The sequence below is a fragment of the Plectropomus leopardus genome, chromosome 23, assembly GCF_026936395.1.
Source record: "Plectropomus leopardus strain MGB_pleo_1.0 chromosome 23, ASM2693639v1, whole genome shotgun sequence".
Lineage (NCBI taxonomy): Eukaryota > Metazoa > Chordata > Actinopteri > Perciformes > Serranidae > Plectropomus > Plectropomus leopardus.
This window is the reverse complement of record NC_142198.1, coordinates 1,540,199-1,559,272: the sequence shown is the minus strand read 5'-3', so window position 1 is coordinate 1,559,272 and position 19,074 is coordinate 1,540,199. Positions and strand designations below refer to the sequence as shown.

General features: G+C 38.1%; 1 protein-coding gene across 1 annotated transcript in view; it reads left to right on the top strand.

Moving 5' to 3' along the window:
• LOC121962375 (ankyrin-2) overlaps positions 1-19,074 on the top strand; it is a 107,426-nt gene that overhangs the window by 21,487 nt on the left and 66,865 nt on the right. The window contains exons 4-13 of the mRNA XM_088073732.1: positions 3,387-3,485; positions 3,662-3,760; positions 4,212-4,397; positions 9,095-9,118; positions 11,301-11,399; positions 13,816-13,914; positions 15,205-15,303; positions 16,534-16,731; positions 16,903-17,001; positions 18,928-19,026. Coding sequence (XP_087929858.1) covers positions 3,387-3,485; positions 3,662-3,760; positions 4,212-4,397; positions 9,095-9,118; positions 11,301-11,399; positions 13,816-13,914; positions 15,205-15,303; positions 16,534-16,731; positions 16,903-17,001; positions 18,928-19,026 — 1,101 coding nt within the window. The remainder of the gene's footprint in view (positions 1-3,386; positions 3,486-3,661; positions 3,761-4,211; positions 4,398-9,094; positions 9,119-11,300; positions 11,400-13,815; positions 13,915-15,204; positions 15,304-16,533; positions 16,732-16,902; positions 17,002-18,927; positions 19,027-19,074) is intronic.

Sequence of the window (19,074 nt, the reverse complement as noted above, 5' to 3'; positions counted from 1 at the left end):
TTACATAACACTGTTGCTAAGAAAAGATGGAAATACTGTCAAATTGTTTTATTAAACATCTTTTTTGTGTCTCTCTTGTTTACTCTGCTGGTATTAGGTCTTATTTGGTGCCCAAAGTAAAATGAACTGAATGACTGAATATTATAGAATCTTACCAAGTAACCATGTGTGTAGCATGTCAATGTTAACAACAGTTAAACATTTATGTTTAAATTTGTTATCTTAACAGCTAACTAACATTATCTCCAGCTGGCCACCAACCTGGTTTTATACATCCGAAGAACTAGAATCTAGAAAAATTAACTTCAAGTCAACCAGACCGGGCCTCTTACTGAGACAGATCTTTATTTGTCAAAATTTGTTGCTACACTGGACTAATAAAAGTGACTGGGTTTTTAATTGGGACCAGGCTTATAGTTCTTAGTATAAAAACTTTCAGAACCTCCTTTTTTCTTTACACTGCCAGAAAAAAAAGTTATAGTATATAGTAAGTATTTTTTTGGCCACAAAACAATGAAATGAAAACAGTGCAGGGAAAGACAGAGAAAAGAAACAGAAGGGGAGCTAAGGTGAAACACATAACATAATATTTGGAAATACTGTAATAGCAGGAAGGTAGATCAGTTCCAAGTTTAGGACTGATGTCATTAATTGAGAAAAACAAGCTTCTACAGAGAATTGAGGGACAGAAATAGAGGTGGTGAGAGAGTGGAGCACTAAAGGAAACTGATATGGAGAGTTGAGTAGTAAACATGGGGGTCGAGTCGTTCCAACTGCTGCTAATAGAGAAGGTCCAGGCTCATTACTGAGCAGGTACTGAGAATCTTGTTGGTGTTGCTTCGAAAAAACCCTAGAAACTACATAATAACATTTGCTAAACTGCAGAGCTACACAGAACTATCATTTACCTTCAGGGGATATCATACATCTGTTTTGAGTTAAAAGGAGTGTCTGTAGGTTGGAATATTTTAATTATTTATGTTGACAAAAAAAAAAAATCATGACAGTATTCAGTCACTTAAAAGTCACGTGTTGGTGACAAATGAAAGAAAAATAAGTGTGCAGCTCACTAATCCTCACTGAACACAAACCCAAGTGCAGAGAAGAAGAACTTTTGCAGAGGTAGACTGAACGGGCTGAAAATTAGACAGAGAGGGGATATTTCAACAAAAGCTGTGTGTGGAGGCAGAAGCTCAGAGTTGAATATAAACCCAGAGCTGTTGCTGCCTGGACTCAGTAACAGCACAACCTCAGGATCTTTCTGAACCACAAGATGGTCAAGATGTTTCAGTTTAGTTGCTTTTTTTTTTTTTTAGCAACCTTGTCTTAACGATTACAGTAAATACAGCTTTTTAAAATAATTCATGATTTTTGCTCATCAAATATATTTTATTTCTGTTGTTAATAGGGCATCATTTTGTTGAGGAGTGCTACATGACTTGTTTACAACTCCAAACTTAAAGTTTAGGAGTTGGAACTTGACTTTGTAGCTCTTTCTTGTTCCCAAGTCATTAAACACTGCTGCTTGGTCAGTGATTTCAGCACCAGATGCATGAAGGCACCTTTTGTGGCTGTACAATATACAATCTGATGGCACCAATTTAAAACAAGGCCGCACTGCATTTTTGAGGCAGTATGATGCACCACTGGATGCCATCAGGAAAAACTTATTGGACTTTGACCCAGGACACTTTTTCAAAACCATGTGCTTTTGATGCACAAGGCATTAGTCGGAAATACAAAATGTTTAACCAACGTATGTTTAATCAAATACTTTATGCATCCAGTGACCAGATACTGTACATTTCCTGTGAAGATGGAAGTGTATTTTGAAAAGCATTGACTTGAGGTTTAAATTGAGTGAATGTCAAAAACAGACATAGGAGGATATCTAGCGTGTAATGTGAAGACGTGAAAGCCAAGCGGCAGTATCTGATGAGTTGGAATGAGACAGCAGCTTTGTGACAACCAATCAGAGAGGCATCAAACTTCATCATCCGACCAACTAATCTGAGATTCTCCTCTCAGCCACAACTGTGTATGGGTAATAGATTCATTAGCCTTAGCTAAATGAAAGAATTAAGATTGGGACACGTCAATACACAGAGCTGTTCATTATTGCAGAGCATCACTTCACAGTTAGTTTAAAATTCACAGATACCATCTTTCAACTTGGAGGGCACTCAAAGATCGCAGTCCTTTACAATGCTAATTGTTTTCTATGAAATGCAAATCTGCATTCACAACTACAATATACTGCATGTCTGAATATATTTCCAACACTATTAGAACTGTAGGGGATAGATGATCAGAATAACACATTGTAGAAGTCCAGAAGCGCATATCTCTCACTCAGTATTATCATATTTCTACAACTGGCTATGTTTTGTCACTAATGAACTTTATCATCTATGTATGGAAATGAAAAATATTTTCACCCTTTTGTTCATATAATAAATTATAATAATAAAGTTTTTTTATATAGCATTTATCAAAACCAACATTACAAAGTGCAATACACTTAAAATCACAAAGCACACAGGAGAAATGTTTAAAACACAACACAAAAAAATGTAAGAAACAACACACAGGTAAAATGTTATAAAGGCAAAAAATACACCACAGAAGAAAAAATTTAAATCAGTGGTTGAAAATGTAACTAAGACAGTGCAGTGCAAGACTGAAGTGCAATTTCAGGTTCCAAATAGTAATAAAAAAATCTATTAAAAAGAGATTATAGTTTATTATAATAAAACTAAGTTTTTTAAAGTGATTTAAAAGAAGATAGTGACGCAGCAAGACAGAGATCCTCAGGCAGCTCATTCCACAGCTGAGGAGCCCTAACTGCAAACGCTCGGTCGCCTTTAGTCTTTACGTGAGGGGTGGGAACAGTAAACAGGTTTCTGGCTGAGGATCTCAGGTTGCAGACTGGTTGGTATGGGGACAGCAATTCAGATATATATTCAGGGGAAAGGCCATGAAAGTGATGAGTAAATTCTGAAAATCAGTCCTAAAAGAGATGGGTAGCCAGTCTAAATTTATTACGGTTGGAGTAATGTGTCCCCTTCTGTTGATTCCTATTAAAAGTCTTGCTGCTGCATTTTGCACCATTTGGAGTCTATGACCCCAAACTCTAATGGCTTAATCCTTGGTTCATTCTACAGTCTCCCACCAAGTTTCATGAAACTCAGGCCAGTATTTATTTATTTTTTAAATTCTGCTCACAAACAAACCAAACCAAAAAACAGAACCTTCTTGACGAAAGTAATAAGGTTAGGTCATAAAGAGACACTCATATGAAGTGTGGCTCCCTGTGTTGAAAATCATTATTTTTAGAGGGATATGTGTCTTCTCATTGCTTTTCATTTTGTTTTCTATTCATCCAGAAAGGAAACACAGCACTTCACATATCCTCTCTAGCTGGTCAGGCTGAAGTGGTGAAGATCCTGGTGAAACGAGGAGCTGACATCAATGCACAGTCTCAGGTGAGCTGCTGTACTCTGCTGCCATCCCTTTCTAAAGTCAGGGACAACAGCATCACCTGAAAGACTCATCACTATTATTTTATCAGAGTGCCATGATTTTATTTTGGAATGTCTTTGGCTGAGTCAATACATGTAGACCTGTAGTTTGTTGCTAACCTCTTGTGTTTGTGCTGTAGAATGGGTTCACTCCTTTGTACATGGCCGCTCAGGAGAATCATATGGATGTGGTGCGATACCTGCTTGAGAATGGAGGCAACCAAAGCACTGCTACTGAGGTGAGAGGAGTGTGTGTGTTTTTGTTTAACATGACGTAAAAAAACGAAACTTAAAAATGTTTGACTTTGACTTTGATTGATAGTTGCATTTCCTTTTGTTAAGTAAAATACATTAGGGTTTTATGTAGGCAGTGTTGTGTTTTTATATAAACTGTTTACACTTAGTAAGAATTGCTAGGTATATATGATTTGTGAAGTTTATTTTTTTATGAAAAATAATGGAGGTAACAATAACAATTATGAAGTGTTTTTGTCCTTAAAACATGACACTCATTTTTTGGTTAGGGTTGCAATGAATATTACTATGATAATCAATATGCTGAACCAAAATTTAAATGCAAAACTTCTCATGTGTCACACATACTTCAGAGACTTTACTGAACATATCCAAATTGAGGATTCATGAAAACGAGATGTTGTTAATCCTCCGAACTTGTCTTCCTTCCCGCAGGATGGTTTCACCCCTCTGGCCATCGCTCTCCAGCAGGGCCACAACCAAGTGGTCTCTATCCTCCTGGAGAATGATACTAAAGGCAAGGTCCGCCTGCCAGCCTTACACATCGCTGCCCGCAAGGATGACACCAAGTCAGCTGCCCTGCTCCTCCAGAACGACCACAATGCTGATGTCCAGTCGAAGGTATGACCACAGAGTAGTTTAAATTTGGGGGTTGGAATGTGTGGATGTGAAGCTAACGTTGGGCTATGTGTTTGTTCCAGTGAGTCCACACAGTATGTAATATAATAAAGTCTATGAATTCTATGAGGCTGTAGTGGATTTGTCTTAGAAGGATCTGGCGATATATGGGGTACAGAATTTGTAAGGTAAAATGAGTGTAACTTCCTTTAAATGTCAATGGTTTGAGCACACTAACAATGGGGTTCACCCACGGGTCCTGTGAGAGTGTCTGGACTGAGGGACCTTGTTTACACCTGTGCTTAAAAATATGATCAGTGTCTGGATATGTTATCCTGATAATCAACAATCTGTTCATGCTGTTGTCATGACATCCTATTTTTAAAATCACAGGGTGCTGTTTTTATCGCTCATTATACAAAATAGTGGGTGGGAATCTGGCAAGATATAATTACAGTGAGGTGATGTTACAGTCCAATAGTTTGGACTTGTTGTAAGTGGGCTGAGCTGCAGTTCTAGTGATGACATTACTGTGAATGATGATGACGTTAGGAGCCTTAATGATGAGAGTTCTATCAACAGTCAATGTCTCAGAATACGATGACGCATTCCTACTTTTTTTGGAAGGATGAATTACTGACCTGCTCATCTCCTTGCCATAGTCCACTACCCCCAGTATTGGCACCTAAATTCTTCCTGCAGCTAATGTCTCCTCAAAACCTTGATTTCAACATTCGTTTTGCAAATTGAGGACTTTAGCATTCAATATGTGAGTTTGTAAAAGTTCGGGGTTTGAGATTTCTGTAAACAAATGTAACATGTGAAAAAACATCTTTACCTGTTTATGAAAGTTAAAAAGGAATGGTGATTTTTTGTCTCTGTGCCAGCAATAGTCTTGGCTGGAGGCAATGTGTTTTCAGGTTGTCCCTTTGCCCATGCATCTTGTGAATGCCTTATCTAAAGAATGCCTTGAGGGAATCTTTTCAAATTTGGCACAAACATCCACCTTTAATTAACAATACACTGATTCAGTTTTGGTGGTCAAAGGTCACTGTCACCTTGTCTTTCTCATTCTTGTAAAAGCGATATTTCAAGAACACCTTGAGGGATTTTCAGTTCAATTTCAGATTCAGCACACACGTTCACTTGGATTCAGTGATCAACTCTTTAGCATCTGGTGAATGACAAAAACATCCTGAGGGAATTTTTTAAACTATGGCACAAATGTCCACTTGGAGTTTGCTTTTAAAAGGTCAAAGGTCATGGTCACGTTGTCTTTCTCATTTATGTGTATACAGTAGCTCAAGACCACCCTGAGAGATTTTTTTTTTTTTTAAATTGAGCAAAAACACCTACTTGGACAGATCTTCTGTGCTGCTGGGGGGAGGATGTGCGCAAAGCAGCCATGTTTTCACAGGCATGCACATAAACTGTTACTGCAGCTTGATTGGTTCACAGAGGCATTTAACTGCAAGGCACTACTTCTAGTTGTGACAAGTTATTGTACTGATAATGACTGTTGTCCATCAAGAGCAAAGGCTGATGCAGCTAAAAGTGTTTGTAATTCTGCAAAACTTCATCAGGAGGAGTGTGAGGTGAAAGGCTGGGTCAACCAAGCATGGGACTGTGACTCAGCAGTTTGCATACTTCCTCTTTAATTTAAATTTTATTATTACTTTGGACGGTCCTGTCAACTGCGGAGGTGATCTGGCAGGTTTGATGTCATTGTATCACCCTGGTTGTGGCTTCAATTATAAAAAGATTCCCCTTTTCCACATAAAACATCCAGATAACAACTACAGCAGGTGTAAACAGGATCCGCCACATGTGTGATTACTAGTGTATGACAGAAGAGCACTAACTTGCCATGATGTCCTATTGCCATGAACCTGTGTATAGTGTATTCATCTGTGTGTCGATGCATCTCTCTATTTCTCTCTTCTTCTTCTCTCTCATTCAGTGTCTCTGTGCCTGCCACGTCACTCCTGGTCCTGCCACTAACTGGGTCTCTCCCTCTTTTTCCTTCCTTCTCTTTAAATGCTTCCTCTCACACGCTTCCTCCCATCAACCCCTCCTCCCTCGCTGCACTGGTGTCTAAGTGTAGCACTGTCCACTGCATGGAGTGTGCCACTGTCTGCAGGTTGTATGGTGGTGATAATTAAGGCTGCATGCAATCAATGGGGGGGTTGAGGTTGTTTTTAAGATTGCCTTTTCACCATCTGCAAAGGATGGGCTTCAGTCTGCTATTGGTGGGAATTCACAGTTAGCTGTTGATGTAGGAGCATTATTTTTTACTGACTGTTCCTCCGATACCGGATACTAGCTTTAAGTGACGTGGCTTGAGTGAAGATAATGCACTGCACAGTTTTAAATCAGTCTACAGTAACTATATATTTCATTAAGGCACCAATGCACCAATTATCTTGTTATGTAACAAAACCTATGCATGCATTCAGTATAATGCCATATGTGGCTCAGCTGTTGTTCTGCCTAATATGACTCATCAGAAAGGCCCACAGGGAGAACAGCTATAAACAGTAGCATGTACACTAACAGTCAAACATATACACACATAAACCACATAGTGCTGTCACATACAGGGCACAGTTCTCTTCTAATACCTGGGAAAAACAGTTCAGTGACAGCTCTCTGAAATGATCTGCTTACATCTCACTTCACTAAATCAGGACTCTTATTGAAGAAGGCAGCTGCCAGGGTGTTCTGTTATAAAGTGTTCTGTGCAATAAACTTAAAATACCAGTAAAGCACAGCCAGAGATATTGATTTAAACACGTTAGAATGTTAGAAATACTTGTCAAAAACATATGAGAAGACTTTGAACTATATTTGTGGAATTAGACTGTTCAACAGTTTTTCACTATTTTTGTGTCCAGGTTTTTTGGGGGGGCCTTAAATCACGGCTTGATGACACACTGAAGCCAACCTTAACATCAATTATATGAAAAATAGAGCGCATAGCATCAGGGTTGTCGTACATTTTTTAGTGAATTTTCTTCATTTCACTCCCTTAACTCTTTCAGCCTAGTAAATACCTTAAAACTTCAATTAATAGCCCAGGCTATTATTTGCTTAAAGCACTGAACTCAACAGGCTTAAATTTAGGACAGGTGTATATATGGGATGGGCTTTTAATTGCTTTTACATAAAACTGTTACTCAGCAAAAATAGAAATGCAGTCAAATTGTTTAATTTAACTTCTTTTCGCATCTCTTTTATGCCAATATCACTGTCTTCTTTGGTGCTCATGGTTTGGTATTATGAACTGAATGACAGAATCTTACTAAGCTAACCATGAGTGCCAGCATATTCATATTTACAAAAGTTTAAACATTTATATTTGTATGTGTGATCTAAGCAGCTAACTAACGTGATCTCCAGCAGGTGACCAACATCCAAACATTTTATGCATCCCAATACCGTCTATAAAAATGAACTACATATTAATGTATATCTGTTGCATTCTAAAATGCAGCATAACAGCTGCTCAAGTATTAACTCTCTCTATGATGTTGGTTACAAACCCTCATAAGGTAAAATTTGCCAACATACCACACCAGAGGTTTGGCATTGCTTGTTACATTTCAGCAGTTAAATAGGTGTCATTTAATGACATTTAGGGGACAGTAGGAGCCAGTTTGACAAATGTAAAGCATCAAATCATTGTGAGAGGAAGTTGTTAATTCAGAGGTTGAATACCCACTTTTCTGGTGTAATATTACTGGGGCTATCAGCATTGACGCGTTATCCATGATATAATTAAGGTAATTCATGTGATATTTTTTTTAAATGGCATTAATCGCCCACTGACATTCCTGTCTTTATGAGGCTGTACCAGCTGAGTTTGAAAGCTACTAGATGACCATAGTAATCCAGTGGTACCAACCATGTCATGCTAGCTTCAAGTAAGGAGATTAAATAACGCTCCAAAATTAGGCAACATTTTGGCAATTTAAAAACTGGCATAATCATTTTCACAGGGGTCTCCTGACCACCAACATCCAGATATGTGAATGAAAATGGGCTCTGTGGGTACCCATAAGTCTCCCCTTTACAGACATGCCCAGTTTATACTAGTCCCATGCAGTTCTTTTGTGGTCATTTGATTCTTAATCAAGACAGTCTGGTATGAATTGCTTCAACTTGTCAAAATAGTCTTCAAACCTGTTTTGAATTGCAAAATTAGGGAATTGAAAACATACAATTATAAAAATTCGATCAGTCACGATTAACTATATAAATTGTTATTAATCACAATTTGAGGAATTGATCATTTGACAGCCCTAAATATTACACATTTTTTTAATTTCTTATAGCCCCTTGCAATGCATTATTCAGCTTTATTGTGAAGGCTTGAGACTTGAGGGTAGTTGATCCGAGAACAGTGTGACAGTTTGCTAGTTTCTTAAAGTATGATGATTTACTACAATACTTACTTAAATTTTAGGATGAACAGTTAATCACATAAACAAATAACAGATAAATTACCAATCACAACAAACATAAACTGCATTTCCACAAGACCTTTAGGTTTGGCACACATGACCTCTGTGTGAAATGAACATCTGAAGAAGTGCATTAAAAGGGTGAGAGCCACAGCAGCCACGTCACTTGCTAGTGCAGCAATGTGTTTAACAGCCTGACTGAACTGATCTTTCCCTCCCTCATTCCTCCTGCTTCAGATGATGGTCAATAGGACTACTGAGGTATACACACGCTCCTTTGATTCTCCACAGATTCACAAAACAGTCCCATTTCTTTTTTCGTTGCCTCCACCATTTATGTCTCTCACCTCTACAGCATTGCATGGTGTAAAAGCTGAGTCATTTGCTTCATTTTACAGTTGAGTTTCTGTTGGTTTGGTATTGAAGAGGTCATCATGCACGGCTGACTCCAGTGGCTAAGCTAAGGCCTGTCCTGCGCTCAGGCACCACACAGTCTGCTTCTCTTAAGTTTTTGGCTTTGGATTTTGTTTATTCATACTCTGTATGCATTTTCATTATTTTCTCCCCAGTTTTAATTTGATTTATTTTGTCCCCAGCTAAGGGAACACTTTTGTTTTTGTCATATTTGACTTTCAGTTCATTTAGAAATAACTCCAAACAGCATCATAACCTAGATGTATGGTTTATTGATTTATTTTCAATGATTGCATTTATCTCCTGCAAGGTTCTGATTTGATTAATACTCTGCTAATGCATTATTTGGAAAAGTTACAAACGTTTATTATCCACTAGTCTGTCTTGTAATTGTGTCTGTTTATGTTGTGTTGCATGATTTCTAGAGATGCACTATGAACTACTGAGTTTACAACTATTTTGGATAAATAATAGCATACAATATACATCCCTGTATAGAAGTCGAATGCTGCCAAAAAAAAAAATGCAAATTACTTTAATGAAATTGAAATTTTATTTTCTATTTGTGTGCCCATGAAAATATGGTTTCTATGCCTCCTAGATGATAGTTGTTAATGTTGGCATTAAGTTTTCAAGGTCCATCTGTCCCATTTTTGTGAATGGGATATCTCAAGAGCACCTTGAAGGAATTTTTTAGAATTTTGCACAAACGTCCACTCGGGCTCAAGAGTGCAATGAACACGTTGAGGTCTTTTTCTTCAAATTTGGCACAAATGTTCGAGTAGTCTCAAGGCGGAACTGATTAGAAGTTGATGGTCAAAGGTCAAGGTTACTGTGACTGTAAATCCATCTCACTCTTATTACGCAGTTTCTTAAGAACAACACAAGGGAATTTGTTCAAATTTGGCTCAAATGTCCATTTTGACTCAACAATGAACCTATTAGATTTTGGTAAATAAAGGTCAAGGTCATTGTGACCTTGATCAGTTATTTTCATGTTTGCATATGTAATTTTGCATACTTAATGCACACACAAATAGAAAATTTTAGTTGATGACATTATTTAATTTTGGCAGTCCTGGTCTTCCATACATGCAACTTCCTGATAAAGTATTTCACATGCATGCATTTCTAAAGAGCTTCAAATTAGTGGTATACAGTTTAGCTCATACTCTTTACTATTACAACAATGCTAATAATGATGGCATGGGAAGCTTCAAAGCTTTAAAGGTATTACCTGCTTGGCCAAAGACTTGGCACTAAATAGCATGTTGCATCAACGCTACCTTAATTTGCACCATTCTAAGATTTTGACTTTGTAAAGTTTTGAAACCATCACGTTAGTCACTGTATTCTTCACACTTTTGTAAACAACTCTTTCACATTAAATCGGACCACACTTACAGAATGGCAAGGTAAGGCAAGAATCTCACAACTACTCCAACCTGCTCTGCAATCTCTAACTTCTCTCATATATCTCTCATTGCTAACTCTAATACTTCTCTGACGTACAGTTAACATAGTGCACTTTGGTGTTGATCAGAAATCTACCCTCCTCATTATGTGTCACTCTCTGAGTTCACTATAATTTGGTGTCTTTGGGTAGTTAATATTTTTTGTCCATCTTCATGTCAAACTTGATGAAAATCTATGTTTACTGTACATCTGTTTCTTCTGCTTCTGTTTGAGTCTTTGTTCATTTCAAACATTTTTGAAGTCTAGGAAAGATCTTTTCATTTCTGTGTTTGATAATCTGCATGGAAGTGACGTGTCGGAGTGTGTTTTGGTGCTGTGTGTCTGGGTGCAACATGTTCTGATTTTAAAATTTACAAAAAAAAAGTTATTTTTACTTTTTTCTTGTGACTTTTAATTTTCTTTACTTTCAGTTCAGTTTTTGTTCACCTGTGATGCTTCACGAGACTGCTGCATGCTGGGAGATCAAGAGACACGAGTCAAAATTCAAGGACATAAAGAGCTATTGTCTCACCTGTGTCCTCCTCTCTGTGTGTCTGTCTTTCCTGTCTTTCAGAGTGGATTCACCCCCCTGCATATCGCTGCCCACTATGGCAATGTCAACGTAGCCACTCTCCTGCTGAACCGAGGGGCAGCAGTCGACTTCACAGCGAGGGTACGATCACGCGCTTATATGCGTTATTATTTGGGTCTGATGAGTACATTAAAAGACATCGCAATGCTACTAAAACACATCTGCAAATGATTGTTGGCTACTGAATCTCAGAGCTGTTGGCTGTTAGTATTAATCTCCAGTAAATCTCTACATTTGGAAACCTCTACAGTGTCTATGTTGTAGTTTGAGGGCTCCTTTTTACTGAATAGGGTCCATATTGCGTGCTGAGACATGATGCACCTACATTACACTTTCTACAACTTTAAGGACTTAAAAAACAGGATCCAGTTTTTTCTTCCATTCATTACCTCCTCCCTTCCTCCCTTCCTCTCCTCCTTCCCTATTTTGTAGTAAACACCTAAAATGCTGAGGGGAAATATAGTAGATAAAAGTGCACATTGTAATGTTTACAGCTATTTATTCATTGCAGCTTTATATATTGCCGCTTACTCCGTTCAATGCACTAATTTCTTCTCAGGTTACTTCTGTTACAATGTGTACAGTTATTTATTTTTTATCTTATTTTACGCATAGTTGAAAGACTTCCACTGCAACATGTCTTTCAGGTCATGATCATATCATGTGCACAGTTATCTATCCTACTCTATTATTACCATTCTAACCATCAAAATACTCATATTCACAGCTATACTTTTGGACTGATGGAAATTCTCATGTCATATCGCTTCCTTATCATTTTTATAGTTTTGTTTTTTTTTTTTATAATTATTCCACATCCTTGACGTCTTTTATGTCATTGTTGCTGACATAGTTTTTTTCCCCCTTGGACGAATAAAGTATTTTTGAATTTGAATTTGAATTTGAAAGATTTTATTTAGGAAATATAGTAAAAGTTGGAGTTTACAGAAGTACAAAAACTCAAAGTACAGATTTACTCTACCCTGTAAACACACTGAGTTGTAAATCTCTGCAGCCTCATTGTTAGCCACACAGACAATATGCTAAGGCTTAGGAGCTATTTTTATCCACGCTGCTTGCATAGCTAAAAATAAGACACCAGACGTTGTTTTCTGGATGATAACAAAATAATAAAATAAACATCTGAAAGGCCGGAATTAAAAAGATAAGGATGTGCACTGCTAGCGAAGCAGAAACTGGAGACAGTGTAAGACTTTACTGGGTCATCTTATGGTTTTAAACAACAGGTCAAGGAAACAAACAAACCTACTTATAGGGAATACCAATTTAAGAGTCCTTAATGTAGAATTGAAAATCACAAGATAACACACACACACACGTCTATTTTTATAAAGACATTAATAAAACAAAGTACAAGAAAATACTTGAAAAGCAACCCAGTGAAAATTTTCAGTGAAATCAGACACTTTGTGAGATTCAGATGAGCTCCAGCGTGTGTCCACTCACCTCGACTCCCGTATCAGAAGGCGTGTGTGTGTGTGTGTGTGTGTGTGTGTGTGTGTGTGTGTGTGTGGATGTCTTACAGGCTGTGAATAGTATCAGACGAGTATTTCCCTGTGTCGCTGCACATCCTTGTAACATCTGTAACATCTGGTTTATTCCCAGTGAACGGCGGTTTACAAAAACCTGTCCGTCACAGCTGCTCCCTCCTTACTCATGGAAGGAGGGGGCAGGCTTCCTCATAGATTTTAGTAACTCCAATGCATCTACAGTCAGCTCAAACCACACGTCAAAATCCCCATCCTTTCTTGCTAGCTCCATCCATGCCCCAAAGGCCTCTCTCTATCCTCTTCTTCTCTCCTCTCTTAACCTGACCAACTGACAGCTACGTGAACAGTGCCAACTAGCTGTCTGAACCTGTGCTTACACCATGCTATAAATATATCCCAATTTTAAAACATATCCCACTTTCACTTTTATACTAATTAAGGGATTATGAACGGCCATGAAGCAGAGTGATACATGCAGTTGAATTAAAAGTTAACAGTCCCAGTGATGTCCTACTCCTATATATCAGCACTCATGGAATGTCTCTCAACCAAATCAAATTGCTTGGTCGGAACTAACTGTTGTGTAATTATAAATATAGTTTTAGTTTTTCCTTTTTTAGGTGTCTTAATTTATTTTTTTCAATTAACAAATTCCTTGCAGTTTGTTGGAAAAGCCTTGGCAAGTTGCCCATTGTCTTTCTTCCAATGTTTTTGAAGGAATTCAAACCAATTTGCCCAGGGTTCAAAGTTTTGAATAAAAGACATCGTAACACAAGAAAATCTGATGTTGATCCAGGATTCAAAGGGTTAAAGGTCATGAGATTTCACTTTTAATTGTTTTAGAAATTATTAATAACATTAAACAGTATGAACATGTATTTGATTCCAGTATCAGGAACGTTTAAAAAAACACTCAGAAATTTGAGTTTTAATGTGTTCAACTAAGACAAAATGCATGTCACTGACAGTCTTTCTCCCCTCTGTAGAATGGGATTACACCTCTTCATGTGGCGTCCAAGCGTGGCAACACTAACATGGTTGGCCTGTTACTGGACCGTGGCTCTCAGATTGACGCTAAAACCAGGGTGAGTATCACGAGAAGCTGAAAACAGGTATCTCACTTCTGATTAAACTGGATTTATCCTGAGACTGTAGCACAAAGTGCATCTGCTCCTCAAGTCCACCCTCAAGTCTTGTGTTTGTTACTGATGAACACTCTAAAGTCAGACATGTCCGCTGTCACATCCACAGCAGCAGAAAATGACCTGCTCGTTGTGATCATTATCTCCATGAGGGCGAGCAGCTGTGAATATGAGCTGAATGCTGTTGTTTTCTGTCCAGCTCAGCGGGTCAGAGGATTAAATCAGTGGAACACTGGACATCCTGACCTCTGCTCGCTGTCAGTTTATGTGTGCCAGATAGCAGGACACTCATGTTATTAGCTATATTTGATTCTAACCAATACAAACAACATCCAGCCTGTGTTAGCTGCTGGCTACACCTGCCTGCTGGGAGGAACCTGGCTGTGTTAGAGCAGCTGATGATTTGTAGGTTAAGCCACTGGCCTCAACTGACCAGACTGACTCAGTATAAAAAAAGGAGTTGTGATTGTAAGCAATGACATCATTAAAGTGAAATCAATATCATTCTTTAGTCAATAGGTGTGTCACCAATTAACCATAAAATTGTGCAAATTGAAATTGCATATAAAAAATAGGCCAAATGGAAACACATCAATTTCATGAAAGCTCCCATTTATTGCAAAAAAGTTTTTACACTTGCATGAGGTGGTATTTTATGTGATTCAAAAGAGCCATATCTCGTAAAGCTGCAATAGAAACACTTTTGGGGCTTTTCTAGGTCACATGATGCTATGGCTGTGTGTTTTTCAGTAGGAACTGGCTCCCTCAGCAGGAGCTATAACAGGTGTTACTGCTTCGCATAACTCTTCAAAAGTTGAGCGGATAATCCTGAAATTTTGAATCCACAATTCCTCTGTGATATCGTGAACTATCACCTCCCAGAAATCCCTCATAGGTGGTCGCTCCCATGTATAAGGGGCTCGCCTTTCCATTATGGCTTCATGACACGCCTACATGGGCTTGGATTGTAAATAATGACAGCTAGTGAGGTGGCTGCAAAAGAAATAAAGCTGCTAATGTTTTGAACATCCGTCACCATGCTTATGGAATATTATCATCAGAGGAGAAGTCGCAGAACATCACTCAGTGGAAACACAGTCATCCCCACATTCTGTTTTATCAACATTTTGAAAATATCACAAACGTTTTGCTCAAATCTGTAACTGAAACCTGTAGAGTGATTGTCAGTATGTATTGACTGGCTATGAATATGTTTGTGTGTGTGCTCTGTAGGATGGTCTGACTCCCCTGCACTGTGCGGCCCGCAGCGGTCATGATACAGCTGTGGAGCTGCTGCTGGAGAGAGGAGCGCCCCTGCTGGCCAGGACCAAGGTGAGACACATAACTATTCACCTTAAGCAGTTAAAGGGATGGACGCATGTTATGCAGTGACTTTTTCATACTTTGTCCTCTTAGCTGGTTTAACGATTCAAAGTAGTCAGTAGTTTGGTTTCCATCCAAATGAAGTTCAAATCTTTAAAGAAATTGGCAAAATAAATTAGAAATTTGTGTTTCCATCCACTACTGTCATGCAAATATTGAGTTGGTTGATAGAGGTAAGAAGTACGTGGTGCTGATTCTCAGAAGAGGATGCAAAGAGATGATGTAATTTTAAGTTTCCTCCTGGTTAACACCGTTAGCTCTTTCACCATGGTTAGCATTGTTCGGCACTGTTTACGGAGTTAGCAACATTAGCTACCAGCTCAGCCACCAGCTCAGCTGTTGATTTGATGTCCAGACAACACTGACTTTCAATCTTTAAAAATGCATAAATCCAATTTTAACATCACAGACATGTTTTATATGATAGCCTAATAAGGGGAATATCACTAAAGTTTTAGCAAGCAGTTGGCATATATTCACTCTCCTTTTAGCTCTGTTTTGGTCTCCACCAAGTCTTGAGCAACATATCTGTCTCTGAGTTGCTAAATGCTCCACTATGTCAACCAGCTACCCTGCTGAAAAAACCAGCTTGACCAATTTAAGATGCTTAAGCTGGTTGAGCAGTTTGTTTGGACATCTTAAGGTATGTTTTTGCATAATTTTTGATGGTTCAGCTGCTCATACCAGCTTATGATGGTCACTTTTGCTGGTTATCCATTTTAGTTCTTGTAAAAATGAAACCAAATCCATGTCCTTGAGTCCTGAAAAATACTAGGGTCATGGGGGGGGGGAGCAAAGATCATAAATCAGCTCAGTCTGCTATCACGGGATATGCATAAAGATAAATGTGTGCAGACTGTATACTGGTCACACCAGCTAAACCATCATAGACCAGCAAGAACTGGTCAGGAACATCTAAGACCATCTTGGCCAGCTAAAATTAGTTAAAACCAGCTACAAGCATATGCTGGTTTAAGCTTTTCAGCAGGAGAGTTACTGACTAGATCTCTTAAATATTTTATTTCTTTTATCAGAACATTCTTTCAGCAATCACGGTGTCATGACATTGATCCAAGAAGCTGATGTGTACTTACAGCACACAGACACATAGTCATTCTTTAAAAATCCCCTTGTAGCATTTTCTCCGTCAAACTACATGAGCTCTCTGTCTCCTTTCAGAACGGGCTGTCTCCTCTGCACATGGCAGCACAAGGCGACCACGTGGAATGTGTCAAACACCTTCTGCAGCACAAGGCTCCTGTTGATGATGTCACGTTGGACTACCTGACAGCGTTGCATGTGGCAGCTCATTGCGGTCACTACAGAGTCACCAAACTGCTGCTGGACAAGAGAGCCAACCCCAACGCCAGGGCACTGGTATGATCCAGACTTTATCAGTGTGGAAACCAGTCTCAACATACAAGTCAGAGGGACTATTTAGTTATGCTACATGTACTGTATATAGACTGAGAGGGCTCTGATGACCAATATTGTCTTGGTTTATTGTTTACTGTGTGTGTGTGTGTATGTGCCATGTTTTCCCGACAGAATGGCTTCACTCCGCTGCACATTGCCTGCAAGAAGAACAGAGTGAAGGTGATGGAGCTTCTAGTCAAATATGGAGCCTCCATCCAGGCCATCACAGAGGTACAGCACATACCTGAGGCATCTGACAGCAGAACACATGTTTCTCTGAAGCCACTGAGGCTGTCAGATGGGTCAAGGTCTGTCTGATGTCATACATCTGACTTTACCCCACAGTCATACAACTGTGGAGGTCTAGACGGTATGTTTAGGTTTAAACCCTTTTAAACAGACCTAAACCTTTTAAATAGACATTCACGTATTTCACGTATTTAAACCTTTGAAATGTGAGTAAATTAGTTTGATTTCTTCAAACACATTCTTCAACACGTAAATAGTGACAAAAATAAATAGATAGATAAATAAGTCACCTGAAACTTAAATAAAAAAAAAATTTCTTTATTTGAGTACTTTTTCCAGATCCTTTTCTGTTTTTACTTATCTTCCATTTTTGTTTGTTTGCTTTTTTGTTTTGGTTTATTTCAGGTCATTGTAACATTTCACCAATTATTGCAATTTTTGAGTAGTATCTTGTGAAGTTGCTCGTCACCTTTGTTGCTCAGCCTTCTAAAGGTTTTAACCCTCTGAAACACCTTTCTTGCGCTGCTTTCAGATGCCTTTCACAAGTATTTAAACCTTTAAACCCTGAGCAAATTGGTGTGTTGTCTTTCAGAAATGTGGGAAAAAGGCAATGAGCAAGTTGACATTAAATGTTCCACTAACTGCAAGAAATTAGTAGATGACGAAAATGTTTTTATAAAAATTTAGGTAAAAATGTCTAAGAAAAAAAAGCTGGGGAAAAAATGTATTTCTAATGATCATAATCACACAGGTCACATACACAGTTCCTCATTGTTCTTGTTGTTGTTTTACTTTCTTATGTTTAATTTATTGCCATTAATCTATTGCATCTACTAGTCTGATCACATTAAAGCTAAAAAAGACATTACATGATAAAGCTTTATCCTCTATCTGCTCTAATGTCCAATGCAACAGCCCATGCTATTTATCTGTAAGGGAGATAGCAAAGAGGGAAATATCTCTAACTAGATTAGACAAATAATAACTGGCCAAACCATAATTTTAATATCTATGTCTCATTAATCCTGTTAATGTCACTGTTGTGAAAACAATTATGCCACTGATAAAACAGCTTAAGGTATTCTGTAATTTTTAATAGGCTGAACAAATGTTGATTAATTTCCTCTTCTCTCCTACTTTCTGTCGAAAACATGGGAAGACGGGAATGAGCAAAAAAAGAACTGACCCCAAAATGAGCAAGATTTTTTTTAAGTACCTGAAAATTACCATAGAATTAGTGTTTGTTATTTTTTTAGACTATGAAAGTTTAAAAAAAAAACAAAAACATGCAAATGACCTTGGAAAAGTGCTTAAAGTGCAAAATAATTTTGTAACATAATTTTAAATATGTAATTGTGATCATCATTATTAATGTAGTTTTCCCCTAGCCTTTAAAAACAATATTTTCTAAATTTACTAATTTCTTGCAAAACATGGAATATTCCTGCCAAGTTGGTCACTGCCTTTTACCCCATCTGTTTGAAAAAAAATCACACCAATTTGCTTTCTAAGGATTAAATACTTGTGAAAGGTGTCAGAAAGCAGCACAAGAAAAGTGATGTGGATCCAGGTTTCAGAGGGTTAACTGCAGGACTAAATGTTTAAATAATAAGAACAAAATAAAATGTGGTTGGTTATTTTATTGACTTATTTCTAATGAGTTACAAAAAGTTAATGTATTAGTTTAGTTTTCCTTTTTTTAAATGCAAAAAATATAAAACATTTCCATCTCAGCTCTGGAGAAAGTAGCTTCTGGCTGTTCAGAAGTTGCTAGGAATTGCCAGATGACATCATGTACTATTTTGCACATTAATAAATTTGATGAGATCTTCTTGAATAACAAATGTGTGTTCAACATGACTGACATAGTATCCTGTTGTGCGTCTTTGCTGTCCTCCCTCTGTCCAGTCTGGCTTGACTCCAATCCACGTAGCAGCCTTCATGGGTCACCTGAATATCGTGCTGCTGCTGCTGCAGAATGGAGCCTCACCCGACGTCAGCAATATTGTGAGTGGTGGGAAGCAGCCAATCAAAGAGAGGGGAAGTTATTCGCAA